Source organism: Cetorhinus maximus, chromosome 12, assembly GCF_964194155.1.
Source record: "Cetorhinus maximus chromosome 12, sCetMax3.hap1.1, whole genome shotgun sequence".
In the NCBI taxonomy this organism is placed as follows: domain Eukaryota; kingdom Metazoa; phylum Chordata; class Chondrichthyes; order Lamniformes; family Cetorhinidae; genus Cetorhinus; species Cetorhinus maximus.
Window position 1 is genome coordinate 39,593,623 of NC_135890.1, and position 27,949 is coordinate 39,621,571.

Genomic DNA, 27,949 nt, shown 5'->3' on the forward strand with positions numbered 1-27,949 from the left:
TGCTGCATGGTATTTTATTTTCATCTCTTTTGTAGCATTCATAATTGTTCGATGAAGTTTTATTTATCAATCTCCGTTTAATCAAATTTTCATGTATAACAGATGTATTTGCTTTACATTAACATGCCACAAGGTAAACAGTTCAATGCAGCTACACATTCGGGTTTTCACTCAGTGGTGACAACCCTTTTCAAGTTGCTTAAAATCTATTAACAATACACATTGTAATGTCACTGGTATACAATCTTAATATACCCTACTGGTTTTTAATGATACACAAGAGCTACTATATTTTTGCACCATATGACTAATCTGCTGAGGAATTTATCACAAGGTCAAGCAGTAACCATAGTCATCAAGCAATAAATTATAGAATGCTTTCCCTCAGTAAGGAAATTAAATGACAACTCATAACCATTAAGGAGATCTTTTGCTCCATGTTAAATGAAAGGAAATATTAAAAGGTAGTTTCCTAAAATAACAAAGTTTCTCTGCACTATTTTAATATACAAGAACAAAAGTCTAATGAGAGATTTAAAATGGGAATGCTGGAAATACCAAGCAGGTCAGGCAGCATTTGTGGAGACAGGGAAACAGAGTTAACATTTTATGTTGATAATCTTTTGTCAGTACTAAAAAAAAGCTAGAATTGCAAGTTTTTTTCAAATGGCAGCTGTTGATGATTCTGCTTCTACCAGTTACACCACCTCTGAACCCATCTTTTGTTTCTTTACCTGGCCCATACCAAATCCTTTTATCTTGCACAATCAACCCTTTGCCATTTAATTTCTCCTGCCTTCTACTTACCCACAGACCTTCCCTTCTGTTCTTCCCAGCACCCCCTTTCCTTCCTCTGTATTTGCTTAAAACCTTTCATAATTCTGGCAAAAAGATCAACCTGAAATGTTAAGTGTTTCTCTCTCCATAGTTGCTGCCTGACCTGCTGATTATTTCCAGCATTTTCTGTTTTTATTTCAGATTTCCAGCATCTGCAATATTTTGCTTTTGTTCTAAGTAAATTAATATGGATTTGTCATAGTCACAGGATTTATTCAGACTGATTTTAGCAATGAATCTGTATACTGGCAAATGCTCTTACAACTAACATGCTTAACAAAGAATAATTTATCGCTATGGGCTCAGACTGAAAATACATCTTGTTGAACGCCTATGGTGTCAAGGTGGCTACATTTATATAGATAATCACACACTATCTGAGGAGAAGAGCTCGCTACCAGATCAAAAGTAATGACAAAACTGCTTATTCCTGCATTTGGACAGACAGAAAAAGCCTTGGACTGGTCAATGGATGGTGGTAAAGGACATTTCAGATTCTCTACAAAATGCCTAACCCACTGTAGCATTAATCCACCATGACTAACTATAAGTATATTAGCTATCAGATCTTCAGCAATGTCTGAATTGCTATCATTTATGTCACAGGTATTGGAGTCCACACTGTTGAGACCTTCCAGGGATTTATGCAAGCCTCCTGAATGTTCAGCAACTGTGTTGACATGGTCTGATACACTGTTACCTTTTCCTGTATGTGTCATAAGAAGTTGACATAAATAATTTAAAAAATCCTTTGCTCGAGCCTGAACCTGTAAAACAAACAGCATGTTGTCACTCAAACTGTCACAGGTGCAATATATTAAAGAAACATTTCCTACTACTGGTCCTCATTTGAAAAACAACTTTCTCACCTTTATTGCTTCATTAAACCCAATATTAAGACTATGTATCAAAGCGATTGTAGCAGTAGAACATAAATTTCCAACATACATAATCGCAGTCATGTTTCAAAACTTTGGACTATTTAGTTTAAGAGGGAATCAGGCTACCGTTTATTGTATTAAGATGCTGCTATTAAGTTAAATTTGAACATACATCTGTATTCAGTTCTATAGCCTAGACCGCTGGCTAGCAGAATTATGTTTCTCACATATCATATCAGCTTGAGAAAATGGAATTGTGAGTATATCTATGACAGGAAATCTGATGTAATGCTAGATTGGTGTCCCATTATTGAGCTCAGCAAAAATTTGAACTGAATTAGCCATGTAAGTGCTATGATAGGAACGGGGAACTTTCTGATTTGAGGAAGCAGTTATCCAGAGTGGCTAATGAAACTTGCAAATTGGTATTTAGTCTTCCTTCTCAACATGACCTACAAAAATCACATCAAAAAGCCTTGTCCACCCAGTTGCCACTCAATATTCTTTCATACAATCCACTAGCACCAGGCGTGAAGTGTTTTCGATACCATCCATAATCTTGCTTCAAGTCTCTTAAGAAATAGATTTAAAAATCCTTTTTCTACCCTAGAATGGCCGTGCAATCCAATAGTTTTATTTCCTCATAAACACAGCATGAGGCACTGGGTTTGAAGTCTTATGAAAACCAACGAAAGCAATGTCATTATGGTTCCCCATAGACCTTTCACTGACTTACAACCTTATATGAAGCCAAAACCTGTTGCACACATCTTTCATGAAAATGAAATCCAGCCCGAGGCATACGTACACATATAGAGCTTGGATTTATATAGTGATGTTCATGATCGCAGGATTTCTCAGATCTGCTTTGCAGTCAATGAAAAGCCAATGAAGTACTTTTGAAGACGTGTAGTCACTGCTACAATGTAGGGAAACAAAGCAACAAATTTGCACAATGCAAAGTCCCACAAACAGCAATGAGGTAGTAACCAAATAATCTCCTTTTGTGATGTTGCTTGAGGGATGAACATTGGCCAGGAAATTGAGAACTCACCGCTCTTCTTTGATCAATGCCATAGGGTCTTTTACATTCACGCAAGCGGGCAGATGGGTTCTCAGCTTAAAGTCTCAACTGAAAGACAACACTTAACAGGCCAACATTGAGGCCTAGATTATGTACTTAAATCGCAAGAGGAACTTGAACCCAAAACCTTCCGATTCAGAGGCAAGAGTAAATCTGAGCCATGGCTGAACATAATACAACGGAGACAAAGGTCAGGATTTTCCACCCCGCCTGCAGCTTGAATCCTCACGGGCGGGACAGAAAACGTGACGGACCAGCCAAAGGTCCATTGACTTTGGGTGGGAATTTCCAGTCCTGCAGTGGGTGGGACCGGAAAATCCCAGCCAAAGAATCTGAGACAAAGACACTGACTAACAAAAAGCGGACCAGGGAGATATAAAGAGATCAAAAGTGTAATTTTATAATTTGCTAGCAATAAAAACAAGTTTTGCAGATCAATTCCTTCAATTATCACCACTCAACTAATTTGATGGCAATGGATGAATGAACCTGAATTAATTTTGAATCAATTTTAAGTGCATAGTCTATATGAATTCAATCCAAGTCCTAATCCAAATTTATGTGGTTTAGGTAGTTCATGTGTTTTAAGCCTGTGATCTGCCATATCCATCCATCAATAAATGACTTACATCGTCCACAGTCTCTGCTCCTGGTGGAGTAAAATTAGGGCATTTCTGCCCTGCAGCTTTTGCCAGTGCCCTTAATTCACTCAGTGGCTTTCCTTCAACAATCCCATATTTCTAGGAACAAAAATAGGATTAAAGTTGCAAGTATATTGTTGTAATTTAGAAACAAAAAGCTTGTAATGCAGTCCTTGTCAACAAATGCAAATTTTACATAATTACATTGAGCTTTTGCTCTCAAAGAAATAGGACATACTAAATTAATTGCTTCTTTTTACAAGTTAACCATTTGTAAGTATGTAACTGCTTCACTTCCTTGGTTAAGCTTTTCCCATTATTAATTAATTTGCTCACAAGTAATGTGTGAACTGCTTATGTAAACTAACACCCTATAATCATATCCTTCCACCTGAGCAACAAAGCACTGAGAGCAGTGCCTTTAGAAACAGCGCAGAAAGCACAAACAGCTGCAGAGCAGCAAAGCACAGCAGGAGAGAACAGTGGTGAGAGGAGGGGGCATATTGCAGAGTGACATTACAGGACAAAGAATCACGTGGGATGAGTGCACTGATAAGCTTTCAATTTTTATTTCAAGTTAATTTTTATTTCAAGTTAAATTAATCAACTATAAATTAATTTAGAATAAGGCAATTAGGCAATAAAAGCAATTTGATAATTTATCATATAATTAGTGTTCAATTAATCAAACCTAGGGATAAAGTTAAAATTCAATAAAAAGGGACTGCAACAATAAAGGATTCTGATTTTTTCAGTAAATTAAAATCTGAAATTATATAGGTAATAACAGATAGTAAACTAACTCCCTATAAGATAAAGTGATGGCAGGATAAGGGAAGCAGCTGACTGGCGAGTAGCTGGCAAGTCTTTATTTAAGTCTTACATTTATTTCTATTAACTCAGCTAATAGTCTAAAAAATAGAGGCAAGGCCAGAATTTATTGCCCAGCTGTAATTGCCTTTGTGGTGGTGGTGTCAGTTGCCTTCTTTAACTGTTAGAGTCCATATGGCATAAGTACATACATAGTGTTGTTAGGGAAGGAGTTCCAGGATTTTGACCCATTGAAAGTGAAGAAATGGTATATAATTTCAAGTCAGGATGATGTGTGATTTAAGGAGAACTTCTAGATGGCAGTGTTCCCATGTGTCTGCGGCCCTTGTCCTACGAGGTAGTAGAGATCAAATTTTGGAAAGTGCTGTTAAAGGAGGCTTGGCAAGTTGCTGCAGTATATCTTGTAAACGGTATACACTGCTGCCACTGTGCATCAGTAGAGGTGGGAGTGAATGTTTAAGTGGGTGATACCAATCAAGCGGGCTGCTTTGTCCTGAATGGTGTCAAGCTTCTTGAGTGTTGTTGAAGATGCACTCATTTCAGCAAGTGGAGTATTCCATCACACTCCTTTTAAGTTGGTGGACAGGCTTTAGGGAGTCAAGAATGAGTGGCTCATTGCAGAATTCCCAGCTTCTGATCCGCTCTTGTAGCCACAGCATTTAAATGGCTATTCCGGTTAGGTTTCTGGTCAATGGCGAGCCCCACGATGTTGATGGTGGGACATTTAGCACTTTTAATGCAATTGAATGTAAAGGGGAGATGGCTAGATTCTCTCATTAGGAATGGTTATTAGCTGACATTTGCATGGCACAAGTGTAACTTGCCACTTATCAGCCCAAGCCCGAATGTTGTCCAGGTCTTGCTGTACATGGACACAGACTGCTTCAGTATCTGAGGAGTTGTGCATGGTACTGAACACTTTCCAATCATCAGCAAGCATCCCTACTTCTGACCATATGATGGAGGGAAGGTGAAGCAGCTGGATATGAGGAACTCTTACAGCAATGACCTGCGGCTGAGATAATTGGCCTCCAACACCACAACTATCTTAATAAAAAATAAAAGCAAAATACTGCGGATGCTGGAAATCTGAAACAAAAATAAAAATTGCTGGAAAAACTCAGCAGGTCGGACAGCATCTGTGGAAAGGAAGACAGAGTTAACGTTTCGAGTCCGTTCAGTTCTGATGAAGAGTCATATGGACTCAAAACGTTAACTCTGTCTTCCTTTCCACAGATGCTGTCAGGCCTGCTGAGGTTTTCCAGCAATTTCTGTTTTTGTTACCACAACCATCTTCCTTTGTGCTAGGTATGACTCCAGCCAGTAGAGAATTATCCCCCCCGGTTCCCAATGACTTCAGTTTTACTGGAGTTCCTTAATGCACATACAGTCAAAAGCTGCCTTGATGTCAAGGGCAGCCACTCTTATCTCACCCCCTTATTCAGCTCTTTTGTCCATGTTTGTGCCAAGACTGTAATGAGATCAGGAACCGAATGAACCCAACCTGAGCATCAATGAGTAGGTTATTGCTGAGTAACGTCGACAAGTGTTCACAACACCTTCCATCACTTTGCTGATGATCGAGAGTAGACCGTTAGGGCAGTAATTAGCCAGATTGGATTTGTCCTGTTTTTTGTGGACTGGACATACCTAGGCAATTTTCCACACTGTCCGCTATTTACCTGTGCTGTATCTGTACTGGAACAGCTTGGCTAAGGGTGTAGCTAGTTCTGGAGCACAAGTCTTCAGTACTACTGCCAGATGTTATCAGAGCCCATGTTCTCTGCTGTATCCAGTGCTTTCAGCCATTTCTTGACATTACTTAGAGTGAATCAAATTGACTGAAGACTGGCATTTGTGATGCTGGGGATCTCAGGAGGAGGCCAAATGGCACAAGAACCAAAGGCAACATGAGGAAAAACATTTTTATGTTGCATGGGGTTAGGATCTGGAATGCACTGCCCGAGTGTGTGGTGGAAGCAAATTCAATTATGGCTTTCCAAAGGGAATTGGATAAGAAAAACTTTGCAGGACAACAGGGAAAGGTGTGTGGGGGGAATGGGTCTAGCTGAGTTGCTTTGGCAGAGTGCTCGCACATACATAAATAGCCTCCTTCTATGCTCTTACCATAATATGAGAGAATTGTGACCATAATACAATAGAATTTTGCATTAAGTTTGAATGAGACATGTTCAATCTGGAACTGGGGTCTTAAAATCTGAAGAAAGGAAATTATGAAGGTATGAGGGGCAAGTTGGCTATCGTGGATTGGGATAATACACAAAGATTTGACAGTAGACAGGCAATGGCTAGTATTTAAAGAAATACTACAGGTCCATAACAGATACACATTCCTCTAAGCACAAACACACAAAGGGAAAGGCAAATCAACCATGGTTAATGAAAGAAGTTAAAGATTGCATTAAATCAAAGGAAGTGGCTTATAAAGGATGTCAGAAGAAGTGGTAAGCCTGAGGAATGGGAGCAATTTAGAACCCAGCAAAGGAGGACCAAGAAACTGATTAAGGGAAAAGAAAATATGAATGCAAACTGGTGAGGAACATAAAGGTGGACTGTAAAAGCTTCTTTAGGTATGTGAAAAAGGAAAGATTAGCTAGGCCAAATGTGGGCCCAGTACAGGTGGGGTCAGGAAAATGGTGGCAAAACTAAACAGCTACTTTGCATCTTCTTCCATGAAAACAGACGCAAAAAAATCTCCCATAAGTACTGGTCAACCAAGAAACTTGTGAAACTGAGGAACTAAAAGAAATTAGTATTTGTAAAGAGGTAATACTTGAAAAGCTAACTGGATTGAAGATTGATAAGTCCCCTGGACCTGATGAGCTTTATCCCAGAGTGTTGAAAGAGGTGGCTAGAAAGATAGGCGATGCATTGGTGGTTATCTTTCAAAATTCTATAGGTTCTGAAAAGGTTCCTGCGGACTGGAAAACAGCAAATGTAAGCCCACTATTTAAGAAAGGAGAAAGAGGGAGAATGAGAACTACAGACCCGTTAGTCTGACATCAGTAGTATGGAAAATGCTAGAATCTATTATAAAGGATATGATAACTGGACATTTACAAAAGAATGGTAAAATTGGTCACAATCAACATGGATTTATGAAAGGGAAAATCATGTTTGACAAGCTTATAGTTTTTTTGAGGATGTTACTTGTAGCATTGTTAAATGAGAACTAGTGGATGTGGTATATTTGGACTTGCAGAAGGCTTTTAAAAAAGGTCCCACACAGGAGATTAGTAAATAAAATTAGAGCGCATGGATTGGGGGAAATATACTAGTGTGGATCAAGAATTGGTTAGCAGACAGAAAGCAGAGAATAGGAATAAACTGGTCATACTCAGGATGGCAGGTTTTTACTAGTGGGGTACCGCAAGGATCAGTGCTAAGTCCACAGCTGTTCACAATCTATATAAATGATTTGGATATGGGGACCAATTGTATTATTTCCAAATTTGCTGATGACAGCAAACTGGATGGAAACGAAAGTGTGAAGAGAATGCAAGGAGGCTTCAAGAGGACTTGGGCAGGCTAAGTGAATGGGTTAGAACATGGCAGATGGAATGTAATGTGAGTAAGTGTGAAGTTATTCACTTTGGTAGAAAAATCGAGCAGCCAGATTAGTTCTCATTTGGGGAGAGGTTGGGAAGTGCGGGTGTCCAAAGGGACCTGGGTGTCCTTATTCACGAGTCACTAAAAGCTAGCATGTAGGTGCAACAAGCAATTAGGGAGGCAAATAGTATGCTGGTCTTCATCATGAGGGGATCTGAGTACAGGAGTAAGGATGCCTTGCTGCAGTTATACAGAGCATTGGTGAGACCTCACCTGGAGCACTGTGCAGAGTTTGGTCCCCTTATCTAAGGAAGGATATACGTGCCATAGAAGGAATGCAACAGAAGTTCACCAGATTAATCCCTGGGGTGGCGGGATTGTCTTACACGGAGAGATTGAGGAAACTGGGTCTGTATTCCCTAGGGTTTTGAGCATGAGGGGTGACCTCATTAAAACTTGCAAAATTCTTACAGGGCGTGATAGGATGGATGTAGATAAGATGTTACCCCTGGCTAGTGAGTCTGGAACCAGTGGACAGTCTCAGAATAAGGGGCAGTCCATTTAAGACAGATGAGGAGGAATTTCTTCACTCAGAGTAGCGAATCTTGGAATTATCTATCCCAGAGGGCTGTGGAAGCTCAATTGTTGAGCATGTTCAAGACAGAAACCATTAGATTTTTGAAGATATCAATGACATCAAGGGATATGGGGATAGTGCAGGATGGTGGCATTGAGGTATATGGTCAGCCATGATCTAATTGCATGACAGAGCAGACTCGACCGGCTGAATGGCCTACTACTTATGTTCCTACCATTCTATGCTTCTAGTGGCACTGCAGTACTTCAGCTTTGTACCTCCCTGTTCTTCAGGTGCACTGCAGATAAACGCCAATGCTGGAACCAACTCTACTTAATTGCTTCCCAAACTGTAATAAGTTTTCCACATGATACTTTAAAAAAAGGACCAATGCATTACTTTAAAATAGGGACTGAATGATGTCTAAATGTCCTATCACAATTATCTCCCACCCTCTAATCTTGCCTCTGCTTTACCTGCAGATTACACTTGGTGTTTATGCCTTTGTGCAATATCATGGAGACTGATTAGCAGTTATTAAGAGGAGTATGCTACCGAAATTTGCAAATTTCTGTACTTATATAGAAAAACCCATTCTTTCCACGGAAAAACCTGTGCACACTAATTGCAATTCCATACAAGATGTTGTGCTATGTGACTGAAAAGCTTCTTTTACTATAGTATAGATAATTAAACAACATTATAATTTACAAAAGGATAAACTAAGCGTTAAAACAACTATCCTGCAGCCTACTGTCTGTGATATAGAGGCAGTTATGCCAATTATAAATGGTTCTAGCAGGAAATATTTATGGACTCATGTTCACCAAACAAATACTGAATTTTGTGATGATGGGTGTTAATTTTTTTTAACACTTTTGGGAATATGGTGGTATTCTGTAAAGAAGGTTGTCCGCGTGTGTCCATGGGTAATTAAACTGGGGGAAAATTAGTAAAGGCAGCTTGTCTGTGGGAACGGAGAGATGAAAGGTAAAGGTTCCAGGTGCATGCATTTATAATGAGAGGCTATGGTGAAGTTGGAATTACAAGTAAATAGGCTGGGTTTGAAATTTGCATTATAAGAGGAGTAGGACTTTACAGCTGTTAAACTTCAAAAGGGTAGTTTAGGAGTGACAAAGGACTTTTACAACTTACAAAGGTTTCATAATAATCTTCCCTTGTTTACTTAAATTTTATTTGACCTGAAAGTGGAGGCAATAGGAAGACATGAAAGATTTTTATATTTTGGAAAAGTTGAGTTCAAAGAGGTGCTTAGGGCAATGGAGTCTAGGACGAAAGGGGGAAAAAAAAGATATTTAAGGGAGATGTTTAGTTGAGTTGTGTGGCTGTGTGAGGGAGATGTCCTGAGACCAGCTCTGTGCTGAGAAAAGTTGTGATTTTGAAGCATCCAGTTTCAAGCCAGGGAAGTCTTTGTTTCTGAACTTCTTTCAGATTTCCACAGCAGAGTGGAAGAAAGTGAGAAGTTGTGTGGTATACTTTAATAAAGTAGCAGTTTTTACCCAGGGTAATATTACTGGATTGTTATAGTTAAAATCTATAAAGCAGCTGTTGCCAAGTAGTTTACTTGTGTGTTCTGACCAAGTGGTTCTTTTTGGGGAATGTTTTGTAAGACTGTTTCAACTGTGTAATTTTAATCTTGTATGGATTAAAAGGTTTATTACCAAGAATTAAAAAAAAAAGCTTAATGTTAAAATCCTAAAAGTGTTACTGGGAGTCTATGCTTCTGGGGTCAGTAGTTTTCCCCCTCATTTTCAAAATCCAAAAAAAGTTATGATCAATAAGACAAGTTTCCCTCCGGGAATTGGCTTGTTCAGGGAATAACATTGACTGTCATAACAAGTTATACAAATATATTTAACATATATCTCATCAGGGTTTCCAGGAAAAAGACTCATCCACTACGTGGTGTTAAGAATGCCAATTGCATCATTATTTAAATTAACTTTATTTACAAAGGGAAATATATCATACACTGAGAAACAAAGTTTGTGCAGTTTCTCATCTGCTAATGATCATTTAAATTTAGTTATGTGTTTAAAAGTGTTGATGTCCTCCAACTTTGATCAGCATAGAAATCACACATATCCATTGGTTGAAAAATTCTTAGCCGCTTTCAAGCTTTGTGTATAATTTAATGCAATACAACAGGTTGCACCATGTCATTATGTATCATCTGAAAACTGTCTCCTTTCACCTATACAATATAAATGTGGATCAGATCCAAGCAAAATAATTTCCCTCCAATTTTAAACTGGTTTGAGACTAGTAAAGCTCTCCTTTGTTAGGGTAATTAATAGCTGCCAAGTATAAATTCAGTATAGAAGAGATCAAACAACATAGAAATTATATTTACCAAAAACTGAAAACTACATTTTACAGCTCAGGAATATTGCTGTAGATAAATCTTATTAGAAAAATAACACAGGGGCCACACATGGACCTGAATTTTTCCTGCGTCGGGCAGGCTTGGCAAAAGCGGCTGCGGAGCCAATCTTGATTGGCTCTGCACCTTCATTTTACGCAGGCAGGCCAATTAAGGCCCACCCAGCGTAATACACAAGCGGGAGCACTACCTGTGCAGGCGGGGGTAGGAGGGAGAGTCAGGTCCAGCGCTCTTTTGCGCATACGTGAAGCTGCCTCAGGGAGATTGAAGCGCTTTTAAAAAAAAAATGCAATAAAAATTTAATGAAACGCGTCTCCTCATGTGACTGTCACATGAGATGGGACATATTTTTATTTTTCAGAAAAAGTTTTTTTTATTTAAGTCGTAAAAGCTTTAGGAAGCCTCATCCCGCTTGTGGATGAGGTTTCCTAAAAAAAGTAAAGGCCGCTTGGCCTTTGTCTGCCCACCAACTGAAAAGTTGGATGGGCAGCGTAAACTTGAAATTAATTACTTCGTTAATGGCCTTAATAGGCCTTTCAATTATCGGTGGGCGTGTAGCCGACTCTGGCGCACACACGCCAAATGAAACAGTACAAGACTGTGCGATGACGTCAGGACACACACCCGACATCAGTTTAAGTTCCGGCTCATCAGGCCCACCCCTACACGCTGAATGTAAATTCCTGGCCATGGAAACTTGAAATGTTCCAGTATTTTAATTACTTAATATTAACAATTATTAAAAATTAATGCGATGATTTTCATTACAGCAAGTCCTCAAACTTGGTTGCCTTCCTGAAAATAGCAACTTTAAGTGGAACGAATTTAAATGAATCATGGGTTCCCATAAGAACCAAAGTTAAAGCTGGAGTTACATTTCTTTGGATATTTCTTGCCCAGAAAACAAAGTACAAGTTGAAATACTGTACCATACATATGCAGCACTGTGTATTCCTAGCTGGAATAACTTGCAAAATAAATCACTAAATGTAAAAAATACAATATACAAATTGAATTCTCTTAAAAAAATTACACTATTCACTTCATTACACGGTACTTTTTGATTGACCAGGCTCCATCAAGTGGCAGAAGTTGGTCTGTGCAGATAGTAGCCTAAGTCCTGACTACCTGCACTGACTTACTTCTGCCACTAGATGGAGGCCAGGACTTAGTGCAAGTTTAGGAGCAGAGTCAGAAGTTGGGAGCCACTGATGAACAGGCCTGAGGGCTCACATAAGGTGGGGGGTGTGGGAAGGAGTAGTCAACAAGGCCAGGAAGAAAGGGGATCGGGATTGGCAAGGCCAGGAGGAAGGTGAGATGTGGGCGGAAGAGGGTGAGGATGGAAGCTCTGCGGAAAAAGTCATGTGAGCAGACAGGCCACCAGAAGAGGAAGTCTGTGGCAAACGATGTTAGTGAAACTGGATAAATGGATATACTGACACTACTTTATTAATGATGTTCAACTGAAACACCGTTAAGTGAGTCGAAGTTAAGCAAAGACTCACTGCATATATAGTATCATCTGAAGAAAAAGGACCATTCAGGATCTTGTATCCATCATCCTGTACAATGTCAGGGCTTGAGAACAACAAACTGCATTTAAAAAATACCTTTAGTGTAGAAAAACAAGCCAAAGCACTTCACCGGAGGCTTTTCAAACAAGATTTGACGCTGAGCCACATAACAAGATATGGGGCCAGGTGACAAAAAGCTTGGTCAAAGAGCTAGGTTTTAAGGAGGATCTCAGAGGAAGAGAGATGGGTGTGGGAGGGAATTCCAGAGCTTGGGGCTTAAATAGTTAGAGATATGACAACTAATAACGATGCACTGGCAATTGGACAAGAGGTCAGATTAGAGGAATGCAGAATTTTGGGAGGATTATAGGGCTGGAGGAAATTACATAGATAGGGAGGGGCAAGGCCATGGATGGATTTGAACACAAAGATGAAATTTTAAATCCAAGGTGGTGCTCAACTGGTGCTCATGTAAGTTTATGAGCACAGAGGATGACGGCTGGAAGTGATGGTGTACGTTAGAAAATGAGCAGCAGAGTTTTAGTTGAGCTGAAGATTAGAGATTAGAGAGAGGCAGTCAGGAAAGCATTAAAATAGTTGAGTCTAGTGGTAATAAAAGAATGGAAGAGAGTCTCAGCAGCAGATGGACCTGAGGCAGAGGCAGAGACATGCAATGTCAAAGGCAGAAGGAGACAGTCTTGGCTCATAACAATTGTTACAACCTTGTAGCTCATAAGCAAGCCTATACCGGCATTACACCCTGCCTCATATTTCACCAAGTGATGGGAAATGTAGAACAAAGTTACTTTTAAATTAAAATTTGCATACCTACATGGTACAAACTAAAAAAAAGGTAGTCAACTAAACTGTTAAACTAAGGATCCAACATCCTAGTTGTTAAAAAAATGGGACATCATTAAACAGTGTTTCAATGTTTACAGAGATTCTATGCCAGAAAAAGATTTTGAACTGGACACGAAAGGAAAAAGCAAAGCAAAGCCAAGCCACTGGACCAACACATTTATCAACTTCTGACAAATTCCAAAACAGCTACCCTTTTAGTCCATCTCATCTAATTCCTCGAAAATACAAAACTCGTCACCTTCTCCATTGTAGCATTTAACTGTTCATTTAAATCCAGTGTTCTGGTCTCAACCATCCTGCTGACCAGTGATTGTTATTCTGTATGAATCCATGTCTTTTTCAACTTCCTGCCTTGATAAGTTCTATCCCAGCCATAAAGTTTATATACCTTCACTTTTACTGCAGGTACATACATCTATATTGAGCTTCATTAACACAAGCTAAACCCTGCTGACTTATCCTTGTAAGGTCTTGCCTGTTCTCAGAGTCTATAGCCCCATCACAAGCTAGGTATCTTCAGAGAGTTCATTAAGACTGCATTTAGGTATCCCACAGGTGTAACACTTCACTAAATAGTTCCTTCTAATTAGATCCAACTCTCCTTAGAATTACCCTCTGCTTCCTTCCCTCTTACCCAGTCTAAAGCCTAAATCTACCTAAATCATAAACAATGATTTTTCTAAAGAAGCTTCTCATAAGACATTTGCTCAAAGGCTATTGAAATTTTACATGTGATATAACTTTCCTTATTATTTAAATGAGATATCACCTCTTCAAAATACAGAAGTTAGATAAGCACAGCTATGTATGCCACACAAAACTTCACATAGAATCTGGCGGTTTGCCATTATAATTCTCTGTCTCACTCCCATTCTGGCCTCAGCCTTGCATACCATTTCAAAGAAATTTGTTATAAGTTCAAGGAACAACACGTCATCTTTTGATCAGGCAAGTTACAATCAGATTGCAATAACATGAAACTATAACCAATGCTCCCATTTTTTATTTGACATTAGGTACTGCTGTTGTTATTTACAGCTCCTCTAGACCTATATTTTGTTTATCTGTCCCATTATCATTCCCTTTCAGCATTAAACCTTGTGTCATTAAATCTCTCCTGCCTTCTAACTCATCACAGATCTTCCCTTTTGTTCTTTCTTCTGACCCCTCTCCCTAACTCTTGCTTGTAAACTTAAATCTCCAACTTCTTCCAGTTCATCAATCTGAAACGTTAATGCTGTTTCTCTCTACACCAATGCTACCTGGCCTGCTGGATATTTCCAGCAGTTGCTTTTTAAAAAAATTTCATAAACTGATTTATGGCTTGCATAATACTTAAAAGATGCAAAATATCATAGCAATTGAATAGATTCCTCCTTTTTTGATGTATTATACACAGGAAAACTATTAAGAAGTTACAGGGAAGAGAATTGCAATAGTATAAAAAGCAAGATCATGAGCTTGAAATTTGGGTAGCTAGAGTGTGCCCTGCTACAAGGCAGTTTTGTTTCTGTTGCAGAGCTATTTCGCTTTCTGGTCCGTTCATCTGTCAGCTACATAAACAACTTTAGCTTAAGTGCAATATTTTACAACAGATTGCGTACTTGGTGCCAGGTTGTTCTTGAAATCACTCAAGCTATTCAAAGTTCCTGTTAAAAGCAAAATATTGCAGATGTTGGAAATCTGAAACAAAAACAGAAAGTGCTGGAAAAACTCAGCAGGTTTAACAGCATTTGTGGAGAGAAAGACAGAGTTAACGTTTCGAGTCCGTATGACTCATCTTCAGAGCTCTGAAGAGTCATACAGGCTCAAAACGTTTTTGTTTCAAAGTTCCTGTTAATTGTCTAATTTATTATTTTATACATTTGATACTTACTCTTTCTCGAAGCCTTGCATCACAAATTATTTCAAGTTTCTGTCCACAAGTGTTCTCTAATACAATAGCAGATGCAGTCTGAAACATACAGGAACATGTTTACAAATACTAAGAATGTGGGGCATTACTAGCAAGTAAAACCAATTTGTAGAAAGATTATAAAGTTTATGAACCAAAGCTTCTTTAAAAAAGATATGTTAAAGTAGAAATAAAGTTAATTCCTTTTCAGAGCAAGTTCAGTTTTTCAAGAATAGCTGATGTACATCGGGAGCTGCTCTTATTTAGTATTAATTCCTTACTGTTACTTTTGGTAACAGATTGCTTCTGAACCACATGCTTTCAAGTGGACAAAATTATATAATGAACATTTAGAGCATTTTTTTTTACATTCATTTTTAGGGTATGGCTTTGACAACACTTACTGTCAGTAACTGAATGCCTACAAGAAGGGGGCTGTGGGCTGTCTTCTTCAACTCTGCAGTCCTTGAAGTAAAAGGTACTCCTACAATTCTGTTAGCTAGAATGTTTCAGCAATTTGACTCAGTCACGATGAAGGAGTGGTGATACATGTCCATGTGTATAGCTTGGGAGAACTTGGTGATGGCATTCCATGCATCTGCTGCCCTAGATGGAGGTCAGATTTGGGAGATGCTGCCACTGTAACCATGGTAGATAATAGTAGTGGCTGGATGTTTAAGCTAGTGGACAAGCAGACTGCTTTGCTCTGGATGATGCTGAGCTTCTTGAGCTGCACCATCCAGGCAAGTGGACAGTATTCCATCAAATTCCTAACTTTTTGGCTTGTAGGTAGCGGAGAGGCTTGAGGGTCAGAAGGCTAGACATTCACTTCAGAAAACCAAGCCTTTAGCTTGCTCTGGTTGCCATGGCATTTACGTGGATGGTCCAGTGGCTTTTCTGGTCAGTGGTGACCCCAGGATGTTAATGGTGAAGATTCAACTCAACAATGGTAATGTTGTTAAATGTGAGGAGGAGATAGTTTAGCTCTCTGGTTGAAAATGGTTATTGCTTGGTACTTGTATAACACAAATTTTACTTGCCGCTTATCAGCCCAAGTCTGGATGTTGGCTAGGTCTGGTTGCAGGCAGACATGACTGCTTCATTACCTGATTAATTGTGAACATCCAATTCTCCACCTTTTCATAGAGATTGTCTCTTTTCCAACATTACTGTCTGTAACAGCACTTTTCTGCCTGTCCAACTATCAAACCAGCTAGAGTTGGTGTTTATCTACTCTCCTCCATTCAAGTTGGTACTCTTCATTCTTGTTTCCACACCACCCCACCTCCCCGGTAAACCCATAAAGGATTGCTGTCCTTGATTATTTCTGTACAACTACTAAGTGGTTGATTAAATTAGCTGAAGCACTAGATGATGACAAAGGATAAATGAAAAGTGACACCTGACTAGAGACTGAGAAGCTGCAAACTTCAGACCATGCAAGTTTAGCTAAATGTGTCAACACCAACTGCAGCTTGAAATGAGTGTCTGCATACTTTCAAGGGGGTGATTCGGAGAAGGCAGGTAACTGTCAAAAATGTCAGCCAAGAGCATGTTGACAGGTTACAAAAACCTTGGCTGATGCAAGATCCTGACACACGGTCAGGTTGTGATCAGATTAAAGTATGGACATGTGCAGAAATAAGGACAACTGATTGGCCTGTTATAGCCAGAGTCCATGTCATACCTTGTTGATGGTTGGCAATTAAGGTACTGTATAAACATACAGCAAGGCCAGACAATTGTGGTAGAGGAACAAGGTCAGGCAGCCACTAGGTTACGGCCCCACCGAGAGGACAATTGGATAACATTTTTTTTGCTTCCTGGTAATTACCAGTTATGTACTTATATGTATTAATTCTTGTTCAAAATAAAAAGTTCAATTACTGTAACCTCCTCGTGTCAGGTCTACCTACTTGTAGTTCATGCTGGCACTCTCCTTCATCCCAAGGTGCTGATCCCAGTTTCTTCCTTCTTCCCCAAAGCATCGCTCTCAACTTCTGCCCTTTTCCTTCTCCCCTTCATAAACATTCATTCCCACTTTTCTTCCTTTGCAATCTATTAATCTCCTTCATTGCCATCAATTTCTCCCTTTTCCCTCATATCAAAGGTAACCAGACCTTCAGATAATTAACTGGCTGTAAAGAATTTTGGGCTGTCCTAAGGATAGGAAAGGAACTAAATAAATGCAAGTTCATTCTTTTTTTGCCTCTCCCCACTTCATTGCCATCCAATCCCTCTTCCACTGACATCCACTCCCCCCCCCCTACTACTATGCCATGCATTCTGCCCCTTCCCTTATTCTTGCTCCCACTCCTTACCCACCAATTGCTTGCCATACATGCTGTCCCTGTCCACTCAATTCATTTCTTACCTCTTTGCAACCCATTTGTACACATCAACCATTCCACCTTCCCTTCTTAACCCTCATTTCCCTAGTGTGCTTCCTATTGAGTCTGGTGGTTATGCATCAAACAGGCCCTGCTCCTCCTTTCAGTGCCGATGGCCCAAATTTCCATTTGGGCACGCAGTATGTGAGAACTCCCATTCTAAGGAGAGTTCCTATAGTCAGGCAATAAGAACACTAGTATTGAAAACAACCTGACAAGAGAAGTAGGGCTATTCCAATGCATAAAACACAGGATGAAGGAGAAACACCCAGAAGGGGCAGGGCAAGGCAGGAAAAATTCAGTTGCAATGACTGTCAACACTGGGCCCTAGAATGTTGATGGTCAGTGAAAAACAATGATCAGCATACATGATGTTCAGGTTGTAGGTTCACAAACATTTTTATGACCTTGGTGCAGGCCCATACCTTGAGGACAAGTTAAGATTGCCAAAGTTCATTTCATGCAGAGCCCTAACAGCTAGCACAAATAGATTCTGTTCCATTTGTGATGGAATTTAAATTAGGTATTGAATGTGAAAGGATAGTGTGCAAGCCCACAGCACCATCAAACTCACTGAACCAAACTAACTACATGCCCCAACAAAATAAAAAATAACTAGTAACAAATAGCAAAAAATAATCAACATTCAACAATTAAAAAAAAGTCCTGGGATTAGAAGATTGCTAGATGGGACAAAGGTGCTTTGTCTACCCAGTAATTGGAGACTTATCACCACTATTTGAAACAAGTAGAGGTAAATTCATATTCTTAAGTTCCGAAAAAGGTTCCACATCTATTTTCAGATGCTAAAGGAACTACTAGGAGGTCTGGGGAGTAGTGAATTGTGTTCCTGCCTCTGAGTCAGAAGCTCTGGGTTCAAGTCCCACTCCAGGACTTGATGGCCAAGGAAGGTGCATTCCTAACATGGTCAAACAGGTCGGATAGCAACCTGCAAATCCTTCTAACATAAGCCAATGGAAGGTGGTAAGAGCAGTAAAGATTCCTGTACAGTCATAAGAAGAAAAGGAAAATTGGAGCATCTACCATCACTATTCATAGCTCTGGACTACAACATGCATGTTGCCACGGTAACTCTGACTCCCAGGGATGAGTGGGGGTCAGTTGTCTCAGCTGGCTAGACAGCTGGTGTGGATCAGATTGGTGCTAACAGCACAGAGTTCAATCCCCCTTCCAGATGGGATGGATTCAGGACCTGCCTCCTTATACTAGTCATGGTGGAGATTGTGGCCCTATGAGTTGGACCTACTGAAGAACTACTGTGCTTTTACAGGAATTTCATCTTTATTGCTTCAAGATTCAATAACTCTTATTTTCCTGAAAGTTACTAGCATGTTGCATTTCAGTCCAACTTCGATACAAAAATTAGTTACAAAACTAATAACTTCTTGAAACTGAATCATCGTTGAAGATAAGCAGAATGAAGGTAAAAAGCACCTGTTTAGCACGCTGTAGGTCACTTGAGAACACATGGGAGAATCTGACTTTGCTGAGAGCCTGGCCTGCAGCCTTAGCCTGCTTGAAACCAAACTCGGACAGTGGTTCATCCACTCCCTGCCCTGAAAGGGAATAGAAAGATACTAGAACATTTCCTTTGCGCTTAGTGTTTTTTAACATGCATAACAGTAAAAATGTTGAAAATTATAACAGAACAACAAAGTAAAAGAGTGGTTAAGTTTGCAGGCCAGCTTTTATTCTATGCATGCACTGATTGGTATCCATTTGCAACAATTTATATATTTCCAGTGAGACAAGATGGGCTAACATTCTCCTGTAAAAATAAGGTCTCCCAAAGTCCTGTTGTAAGTAAGTCGGTGTCACAATACAGATGTTAACAAAATTTAAAACGCAGCTGACCATGATGGTGGCTTATGTCAGGAGCAGAGCAAATTTATACTGTTTCATTTGCAGAGGAGTGTGATTTTCTCCTGATGTGACACAATGGCATTGTTAAGATGGAGTAGAAGAAGTTTAATATGCATGCGGACTATAATTTTATTTAACCTGGCAGTTTAAAGGCTACTTCTCAGTGCCCTAAGATCTTTCACATTAATTAGGCAAGACATTCTTCTGACTAACAGTGAAACATTCCAGAACCTGTGGCTTCCCAACCCATTCTTGCCTTGCCAGAGGAGGGGTCAGACCAACAGCGGCAGGTAGACAATTAGTAGCAATTAAGTGCTCAGTAGGTTGAAAATTAGTGACAATGCCAGCATCTTGACAGTAGGTGGGGCTCCCAATGAGACTAAGGCTCTGGGCAGCAGGCCGGGGAGTGCCATTGACGCCTCCTTTAAATTGTCCTATCTCGAAGCTGTGGAGATCAGAGGGCCACAGCCGCAGGCTGTCCCATGGTCAAACTTAATTTTAAAACATGCAGAAGCAGTCATACGGCATCTCCATCGTGAGTCACCTTTGCAGTTTCGTACCCACATCAGCAGCACCCACTTTTCCCTTTGGGGCTGCTGGTCATCACAGCCTTGGGAGTTGCAACCGCCCTCCTGACTTTGCAGCCTGTCCGCTGTCCCTAATTGGATGTCAAATATGGAGCTGGTTTGTTAATGGTGCACCTCTGGGAAGATCGTGCAGGCGGGCGAGACTCCAACTCCATCGGGGTTGGGAACCGGACATGGTCTGGTGCCTGAAAATCTTCTAGGACTATAAGATGTTGCCCTAGATATCCCCTTTGTACATTAAAGGTTTATGGGTCATTTAGTCAAATTACAAGCAAATAATAAATCATCTTTTATCTTTACTTGTTATAGAAAAGCATTGTATAATAGTAAATGAACAATGGATCTACCTATTAAGAAATCATGGTCCAAAGTTTCTGGTGCCTATCTCCACTGCTGGAAGTACAGTTGAGGCAGCCTGTCACATCCCTGACCCTATCCCAAATTTCAGAGTTGAGGTAATTTACATAGTGTGGGAGAACACATCACGCAAGCATAAAAGTGTCTTGAAGGCAGGAGTGAAGGAATTTCTAATGGATGATGTCCTGAGCAATGTGGTAAACTCTGAAAGTCACTCCGTTGTATTCAAGAAGGTAACCTACAACCGCCTTCTCAAGGGCGAATAGGGATGGGCAATAAATGCTGGCCTTGCCAGCTATAGCCACATTCTGTGCACAAATCACAAAAAAAAAATGTATCTCTTCCAATGAGGGAGGGTGCAAAATGTATCTGCTCCCATACCTCTTGAAATTTTGGATGTAGGAAGAAAATGGCAAAGAGCTCATGGAACACAATATTTCACATCAAATTCAAACCCATCTGACTTGCACTGTTCAGTGCCCTTCCAGACAGAAATTTTAGACCTTAGGTGCTTCAGGACCTTTCAAAGAAGGTTACTCTAATGAGACTCTATAGTTTACTGACCCAATTGCTAATGTTCCTCAATGAAAGTTATTTATTTCTTAAATGAGATGATAATGGTGCCAGATCAAGTACAAAGTAAACATTCTATTAACCATACCTTCCAACCACAAATGAAGTGCTTCCTCTTTTCCAACTCAGAATTTGTTGGATTTATGGGCTAGTGAGCCATTCTACCTCGAATTTTGCAGAACCAAGTGTCAGTTGTAAAACAGAAGGACATGTGGGTAATGTCTAATGAGACCATATCAAAAATAGTAAGGAATGCTTTCACTGCATTATAGGGGAACAATCACAACAAATAATAGATGAAGCAAAGTGTCACTGGTCCCCAAACTAATTGCAAAATTTACATTTTTAGCATTCTTTCCACAGGGACAACAACAGTATATGTCTTGTAGTAAGATAAAAATGCAACATTGCAAGTTAAAATTTTCCATAACAGAAGTAAGTGACCCAGAACACTGTTCCTCAGTAAAATTAACTTTTCAACCTGGTTCCTTATGTTATCCTTCCCTCAGTCTGGGATACAGCCTACACTGTACTGGAAGCTTTATGGGACTTCATCCAGGATGCAAACTGCAAAGGCCATTGCAGTCAGGATCTAAACTTGTCCTTACCCCATAGACTGTCAGTTTGTTCAGCTGCCAGTACTCTTACTTCTGGGTCAGATTTTGGGTTTGAACCCACATTAAAAAGTTTGAGTTCAATGTACATTGATGTATGCAGGCTTTGCTACACTGCTAGAAGCGTCATTCCCTAGAGATGTTAAACTAGGGTAGTTTAGTGTCTAGGACACTATGGTGTTTCAGACGGATGTTAAAGATCTTTTGACACTATCCAAAGACCAAAGAATTCTCCCACTGTCCTTGCCAGTATTCCTCCAGGAAACAATACTGTCAAAATACTTTGACCGCTAATTCAGCCCATTACTGTTTGAGGAATATTGATGGTGCAAATTGGTCACTGAGTAGACCCACCTAACAATTACTGCACTTTAAAGTTATTCATTATGTGAAGCTTATGGAAATGTTTTTATGTAAAAAGGTGTTCCATAAGTCATTCATGACTGCATATCTACATTCCTCTGCAGTGGTAAATTATGCTCACTCTTGCTTCAAAATCAGAACATTGCAAATTCAAACTCCACTGCAGATTTAAACATAATCTAGGCTGACACTTCAGTGCAATGTTGAGGAGGGACTGCCATGTCAAAGGTATTAAAATAGATCAACCGATGATTTGCTGTTTATGGATCGTTGATGTACAAAAATAGTACTGACTTTGTCTATACAATACTATACAATAGTACTGACTTTGTCTGAACAAATACAGCACTATAGGAAGGCTATAAGTGAACAATGCTATATAAAAATTACATTTTTTCCCCTTCTTTTGTGGTCAAAAGCTTGAGCCAATATTTCCTTTGTCTTCACTTGGAGACAAAGAAAATTCTATCACCCACACTGACAATCTGAGTAAACTCCAAACAATCGATAAACCCTGGAGCCTTCCTGGTTTGTATGGTTCATCACCATATGCAAAATACATGTACCTAATAAGCCCTATGTAAAGCCTACATTAACATTTTTAAATAGAAACCAATGGTACAGTGGTAGAGCGAAGTTGCACAGACTGGTTAATGATGGGTGAGACCATATAACAACATTAAGCTGAAAAATCAGTAAGAGGGAAAAATAAACCAAGAAGCTCAAGCCAAGAGATTTAGCCACTTCACTACATCTTTGCACACATTCTAGCATCCTTTAGATGACAGCTGGCCAAGTCCTGGAAGCAGCTCATTCTCCTAAGAATGTTCCTTAGCACAGGGAACCCACAAATGAATAAAGGGGAGAAAATATTTCAAAAGCAGAGTCTCCACAGACTAGTATTTTATTGTTTCTTTTTAATCATAATTGGAAATCTAAGCTAGAGATAAAACATTACATTATTTTTGAATATTACCTACCTTGAAGAACTTTTGCTTTATTGTATCTTGTCTCACCACTAAAAAATGTTTAAAGAAGCACAATGTTAAACCAGTAAACAACAAGATAAACCCAGTTTCATACTTTAATTCTTTCATGGGATGTGGTGTCACTGACAGGACCAGCATTTGTTGCCCATAACCAGGTGCCCTTGAACCGGGTGGCTTGCTAGGCCATTTTAGAGAGCAGTTAAGAATCAACCACTTGCTGTGCGTCTGGAGTCACACATAGGCCAGACAGGGTAAGGATGGCAGATTTCCTTTCCTAAAGGACATTAGTGAGCCAGAAAGATTTTAACAACATGGCCACCATTACGGAGATTAGCTTTGTACATCAGATTTGTTAATTGAATTCAAATTGCAACATCTGCTGTGGAGGGATTTGAACACTGGCCCTCTGGATTACTGGTCTAGTGACATTACCACTATGCCGCCATCTCCCCCTTCACAATACAAAATTCTCAAGAATCTGCAGATCAATCACACATTCGTTTACAGAATTAATCAATGAACATAGCTGCATGAGTGCAGCGCCATCGCAATGCATGATAACTGAAGGATCAAAACCCCAAAACAAAATTTATTATACACATATTTCAGGTTACAGGATGAATTCAGATGGTGTCAAGGTAAAATATCTTCAGAAATAAGGAGGAAAATGCTTGAGAAACCCCAAACAAGTGCTCCATTCTCCAAAGAGTCACTGTCACAACATTCAGCATGACAATGTTTCAAAGCCTATCACAAGACCAAAACCGGCATTCAAGAGGGAATTGGATTATTATCCGAAGAATGTGCAGGCTAGAGAGAAGAGGTGGGGAATTGCTCCTTCAGACAGCCAGGGCAGATACAATGGGCCGAACGGCCTCCTGTGCTGTAACCATTCTGTGAAAGCAATAGAAACTGCTGCTTAGAAAAACTAAATACTTGCTCCACCCAAGGTAAGGCAATGTAATGATCAAATAAAGATTTAAAAATAGGTAATGGAAAGCTCGTCTTTTCAGTCCTACGTCACATATACACAATTGTAAGAGGCAAAAAGGAGCCATTGAGCAATTGTAGGATAATTAAGCCAAGCAGTTTTCAAACTACTGAATCTATGTAAAGGCTCATAATACAGTATGTTATCATTCTGCTTGCTGCACGCAATATGCGGGGTGCACACAATTCAAGAGTGCAGGCAAGAATTAGCAGTGGTCAACTTATTGTGAAATGTCTGGGAAGTCATATGCTTGATTTTATTGGGCTTGCAATACAATGAAATCGGAATTCCAAAAGTCAGTCGTCGTCAACCAGTAATTCTGCAGAAACTGTGCCTGTTAAAGGATGGAGGATGGTAGATTTTGCTCGGCATTCAACAGAATGAAGCCCTCCCATTCTACCATCAACTGTATGTGTATTACAATAACTGCAATATCATGTATCCACAACTTATCAAGGGTGAAAGAAACACCCATCAAAAACAGTATAGGCCACAGAGAGTGAATGGAGAATGACCCTTCATGTTAAATGCACTGTACCTTAAAAGAGCTGGATTGCTTTCTCTCAGTCTCCCTCAAGTCACTAGCCCTGATTGCTTGCAAACAGCTGGCAGCCATCTACTCCAGCAAGTGACTGTACCTTTCTTATAAGCTGCAGGGCAGCATCAGCACTGCAAGGACAATTAGAAGGAACCGTCATGATGGCCCACCATTTTTCTTTTTTAAAAACAGTGACAATGCTGCAGCTTAGCTGAAGAATGTTGAAATGATCTGTTGACACAACTGGCTGCAATGCAAGAATGTCTCATCCACATCCTTGAGTCTCTCTTTGTTCTGCTCATCAGTCGCCTGCATGCTGATGCCTTTATTGATTGTAATATTATGGAGCACACAGCACATCATCACTAGCTTGGACAATTTCTGTCGTGTGCACTATAAGTCACTTTAAGTCACCCAGGCAACAGAATCATTGCTTCAAAACACTGCTTAGTGAGCACCCAGGATTTGGCATAGACCTCACTGTTTTGTTGCTTGGCCTTGTTGGTTGTCATGGCAATTAGTCTCATCAGCCAAGGTTGAAGAGGATAGATAGATTCCCCAGGAGCCATCCATCCAGCTTATCTCCCTGGAACAGATCTCAAATGTTGGCCTGTCATAATATTTAAAAAAATCAAAGCAACTCTCAGCATACCTGATATTTATGCAGACGGTGTTCAGGTTGACATTCACACTGACACCAATTTCTTTTTCTATTTTTGTGTGGCACCAGTTGGCCTACTGGAGTCCAGGTGAGTGTGGGCATCATCAACAATGCTCAGAAATCTGGAAAACTATCAATAAAGAAACCTTACTACCTGCAATCCTGCTACAGCTACTCAGTGCCACAAAGCACATAGTAGTAGGCTACATACAGAGGCTTGTCAAACAGGAATATGACATTTGGATCACATCAGTTTCAAGTGCGTCATTTGCATAGAGAGAAGTGCAACATCCACGGATGGACAAAACGCACTAAATGCCATATAAAAAATACATTAGGACTTAAACTGGTTCTGGTTTGTTGCAAAATTAAATAATGGGAGTTTGATTACATCATGCCAACATCTGCTTGTTACACTGTGCTCTCCCACATGTACCTTATACCAGCTTTCAATAAGCAACCTTGTAAGCAAAAAGCTGAAAAACTCACTCATGTCCACTTTTTCATTAGTAGTAAAGACCCTCACATGATTTATACAGAAAATATATTTCAGTTATATTGATACTCAGGTGACTTTCCCTAATCCACTGCTTGAAGGTGATTGGGCAAATTCAACAGCAACTTTCAAAAGAGAATGGGGTGGCTATACATGCGCACACAAGAAAAAAAGTTGCAGGGCTGTAGGGCAGTGCAACTAATTAGATAATTCTTTCAACGAGCAATGGCCTATTCCAGTGCTGAAAGGCCTATGACATCCTCCACCTTCAGCTGCACCAAGTTCACAAAAGAAGTGTTGGATTATTAACATCCCTATAACTTTGGGAAAAGTTTGAAAGGTGCACTTTAACCAGTTAAATTAGGAGTGCCCAATCTTAACAGAAGAAAATGCTGATCTGAAATGAAAACGCTGGAAATGCTCAGAAGATCTGGCAGCATTTGTGGAGAGAGAAAGAGTTAAAGTCTCAGGCCAAGGGCCAATCTTGGTCTTGGTGGGTCCACGTTATGGAGACTCAAGGGCCATGATTGAAATTCCAGTCGGTGACCCTACATTCCTCTCAAGTTTCTGATACTGATAATAGGTCTTCACGCTACGAGTTACAATTAACCCAGCGGTGAGGCAACAAGGCTAAGGTCCTGAATCGTACCTCCCACAATATTCAAACAGGAAAGTGGCCAGTGAGCAAAAAATAATGAACAATTCCAGTTGCCCCGCCTACCAAGGGCTGCGGATCGAGTTAAATGGCAAACTCCACTGGTGCGATCAGAGACCGGCGCAGCAGAGGGTAACCCGGGCTCAGTGTTTCAAACAGCAGCCGGCCTAATATTACTGAGCTCCTCGGAACCAGCTTGTACCCTAGCAGCCTCGCTCCCTGGCCCGAGGGCCGCCCGGCTCCTCAACCCGGGATAGTACTCACTGCCGAACCAAGATGATCCCGAACTTCATGCTTTCAACCGGCGGCCTCCCGCAAGTAGCTTCACGTCGGAACAAACCATCCTCCCATAGGCTGACCCGGCCGACTGACATCATCCACATAGCAACCAATCAGAGCAAGAGACTTCACGGTGATGCAAAAGAGCTGAGTGTTCCCATTGTAATGGCCCTGTTCCCGCCACGGGCCATTCATACTAATGCTCTTCCATTCAATTTCAGCAAACCCCCCAGCCTGTTCTACAAAATAACCTCTTCATCCACTCATCGTGACAAGTGCATAATATTGCATTCTCACTCCCCTCTTGTGCCTTGCAAGTGGTGGAAAGATTTTGGGGAGTCACTCACCATAGAATACCCAGTCGCTGATTGACTCTGATTTAAACTGTGTTTAAATGTATTCCTGGAGGTTTCATCCCATGACTTGCCCCTATGCTCCCGCCATTAGTCAGCCAACTCATCCATCCTTGTGATGCACCACCTTCCTATGGCAACTGGAAAGCAAAAAGACTCGTTATAAATACAGAAAATGCTGGAAAAACTCAGGAGGTCTGGCAGCATCTGTGGAAAGACAAATAGAGGTAATATTTCCAGTTCACATGACTCTTCTTCAGAACTAAAGAGTAGTAGGAATGTGATGGATTTTATACTGCTTAAGAGGGGTGGAGTAGGTGTAGCAAAATAGGTCAGGGGCAGGTGGGAGCAGTTCCCATCTATCAATGACCTATTTGGCTCCACCCCCTCTGTTTTTCTCTCTGCACAGATGCTGCCAAATCTGCTGAGCTTTTCCAGCATCTGCAGTATTTTTCTTTTACATTAAAAAGACTTATTACCCAATTGGATGATGCACGACTGTCAGCCACAGTCTTCACCCACCTCCAATTTTCAATACTTTTATATCTATTAAAGAGGAATGTTCAAAGGAAATGAGAAAAAAACAATTTAAAAAAAAAAAAGTCCTGATGAGTTTTCTCTAGGGTTGCACACAGCAGTGTCCTGGAGATTGGTCTTCAATTCTTGGAGACTCCAGGCCAACCCTGGAGAGCTGGCAACCCTAGATCTGACCTGCTCTTGTAGCCAGAGTGTTTACATGGCTGGTCCAGTTAAGTTTTGGTCAATGGTAACCCCAGGATGATTGGTAGTGTTTTGGTGATGGTAATAATATTGAATCTCAGAGAGGAGGTAGCTTAACACAAATGCTACCTGTGTGGTAGCTTTAACAGGTTGGCACCTCATTTTTAGGTGCACTTGGTGCTGTTCTTGGCATATTTCTCACTGAATCAGAGTTGGTCTCCTGCCTTGATGGTAATGAGGAATATGCTGGGCTATGAGGTTACAGATTGTGGAAAACTACAATTCTGATGTTGCAAACTGCCACCTGGATGCCCAGCTTCGAGGCTAGTTCCATTCTGAAGCTATCCATCCTAGTTGGCAGGGTGTTAGTGCCACACAATACAATGGAGGCTATCCTCAGTG

At 40.3% G+C, this 27,949-nt stretch overlaps 1 protein-coding gene across 1 annotated transcript; it reads right to left on the reverse strand.

The window, feature by feature from the left end:
• Positions 1-26,554, reverse strand: LOC144687371 (fructose-2,6-bisphosphatase TIGAR-like). Its single transcript, XM_078553410.1, has 6 exons — positions 26,460-26,554; positions 22,846-22,883; positions 18,943-19,064; positions 15,080-15,157; positions 3,432-3,542; positions 1-1,604 (listed from the first exon to the last, which is right to left on the reverse strand). The coding sequence occupies exons 1-6, from the start codon at positions 26,486-26,488 to the stop codon at positions 1,140-1,142; spliced, it is 843 nt and encodes a 280-aa protein (XP_078409536.1). The 5' UTR covers positions 26,489-26,554; the 3' UTR covers positions 1-1,139.
• Between the last annotated feature and the right edge of the window lie 1,395 nt (positions 26,555-27,949).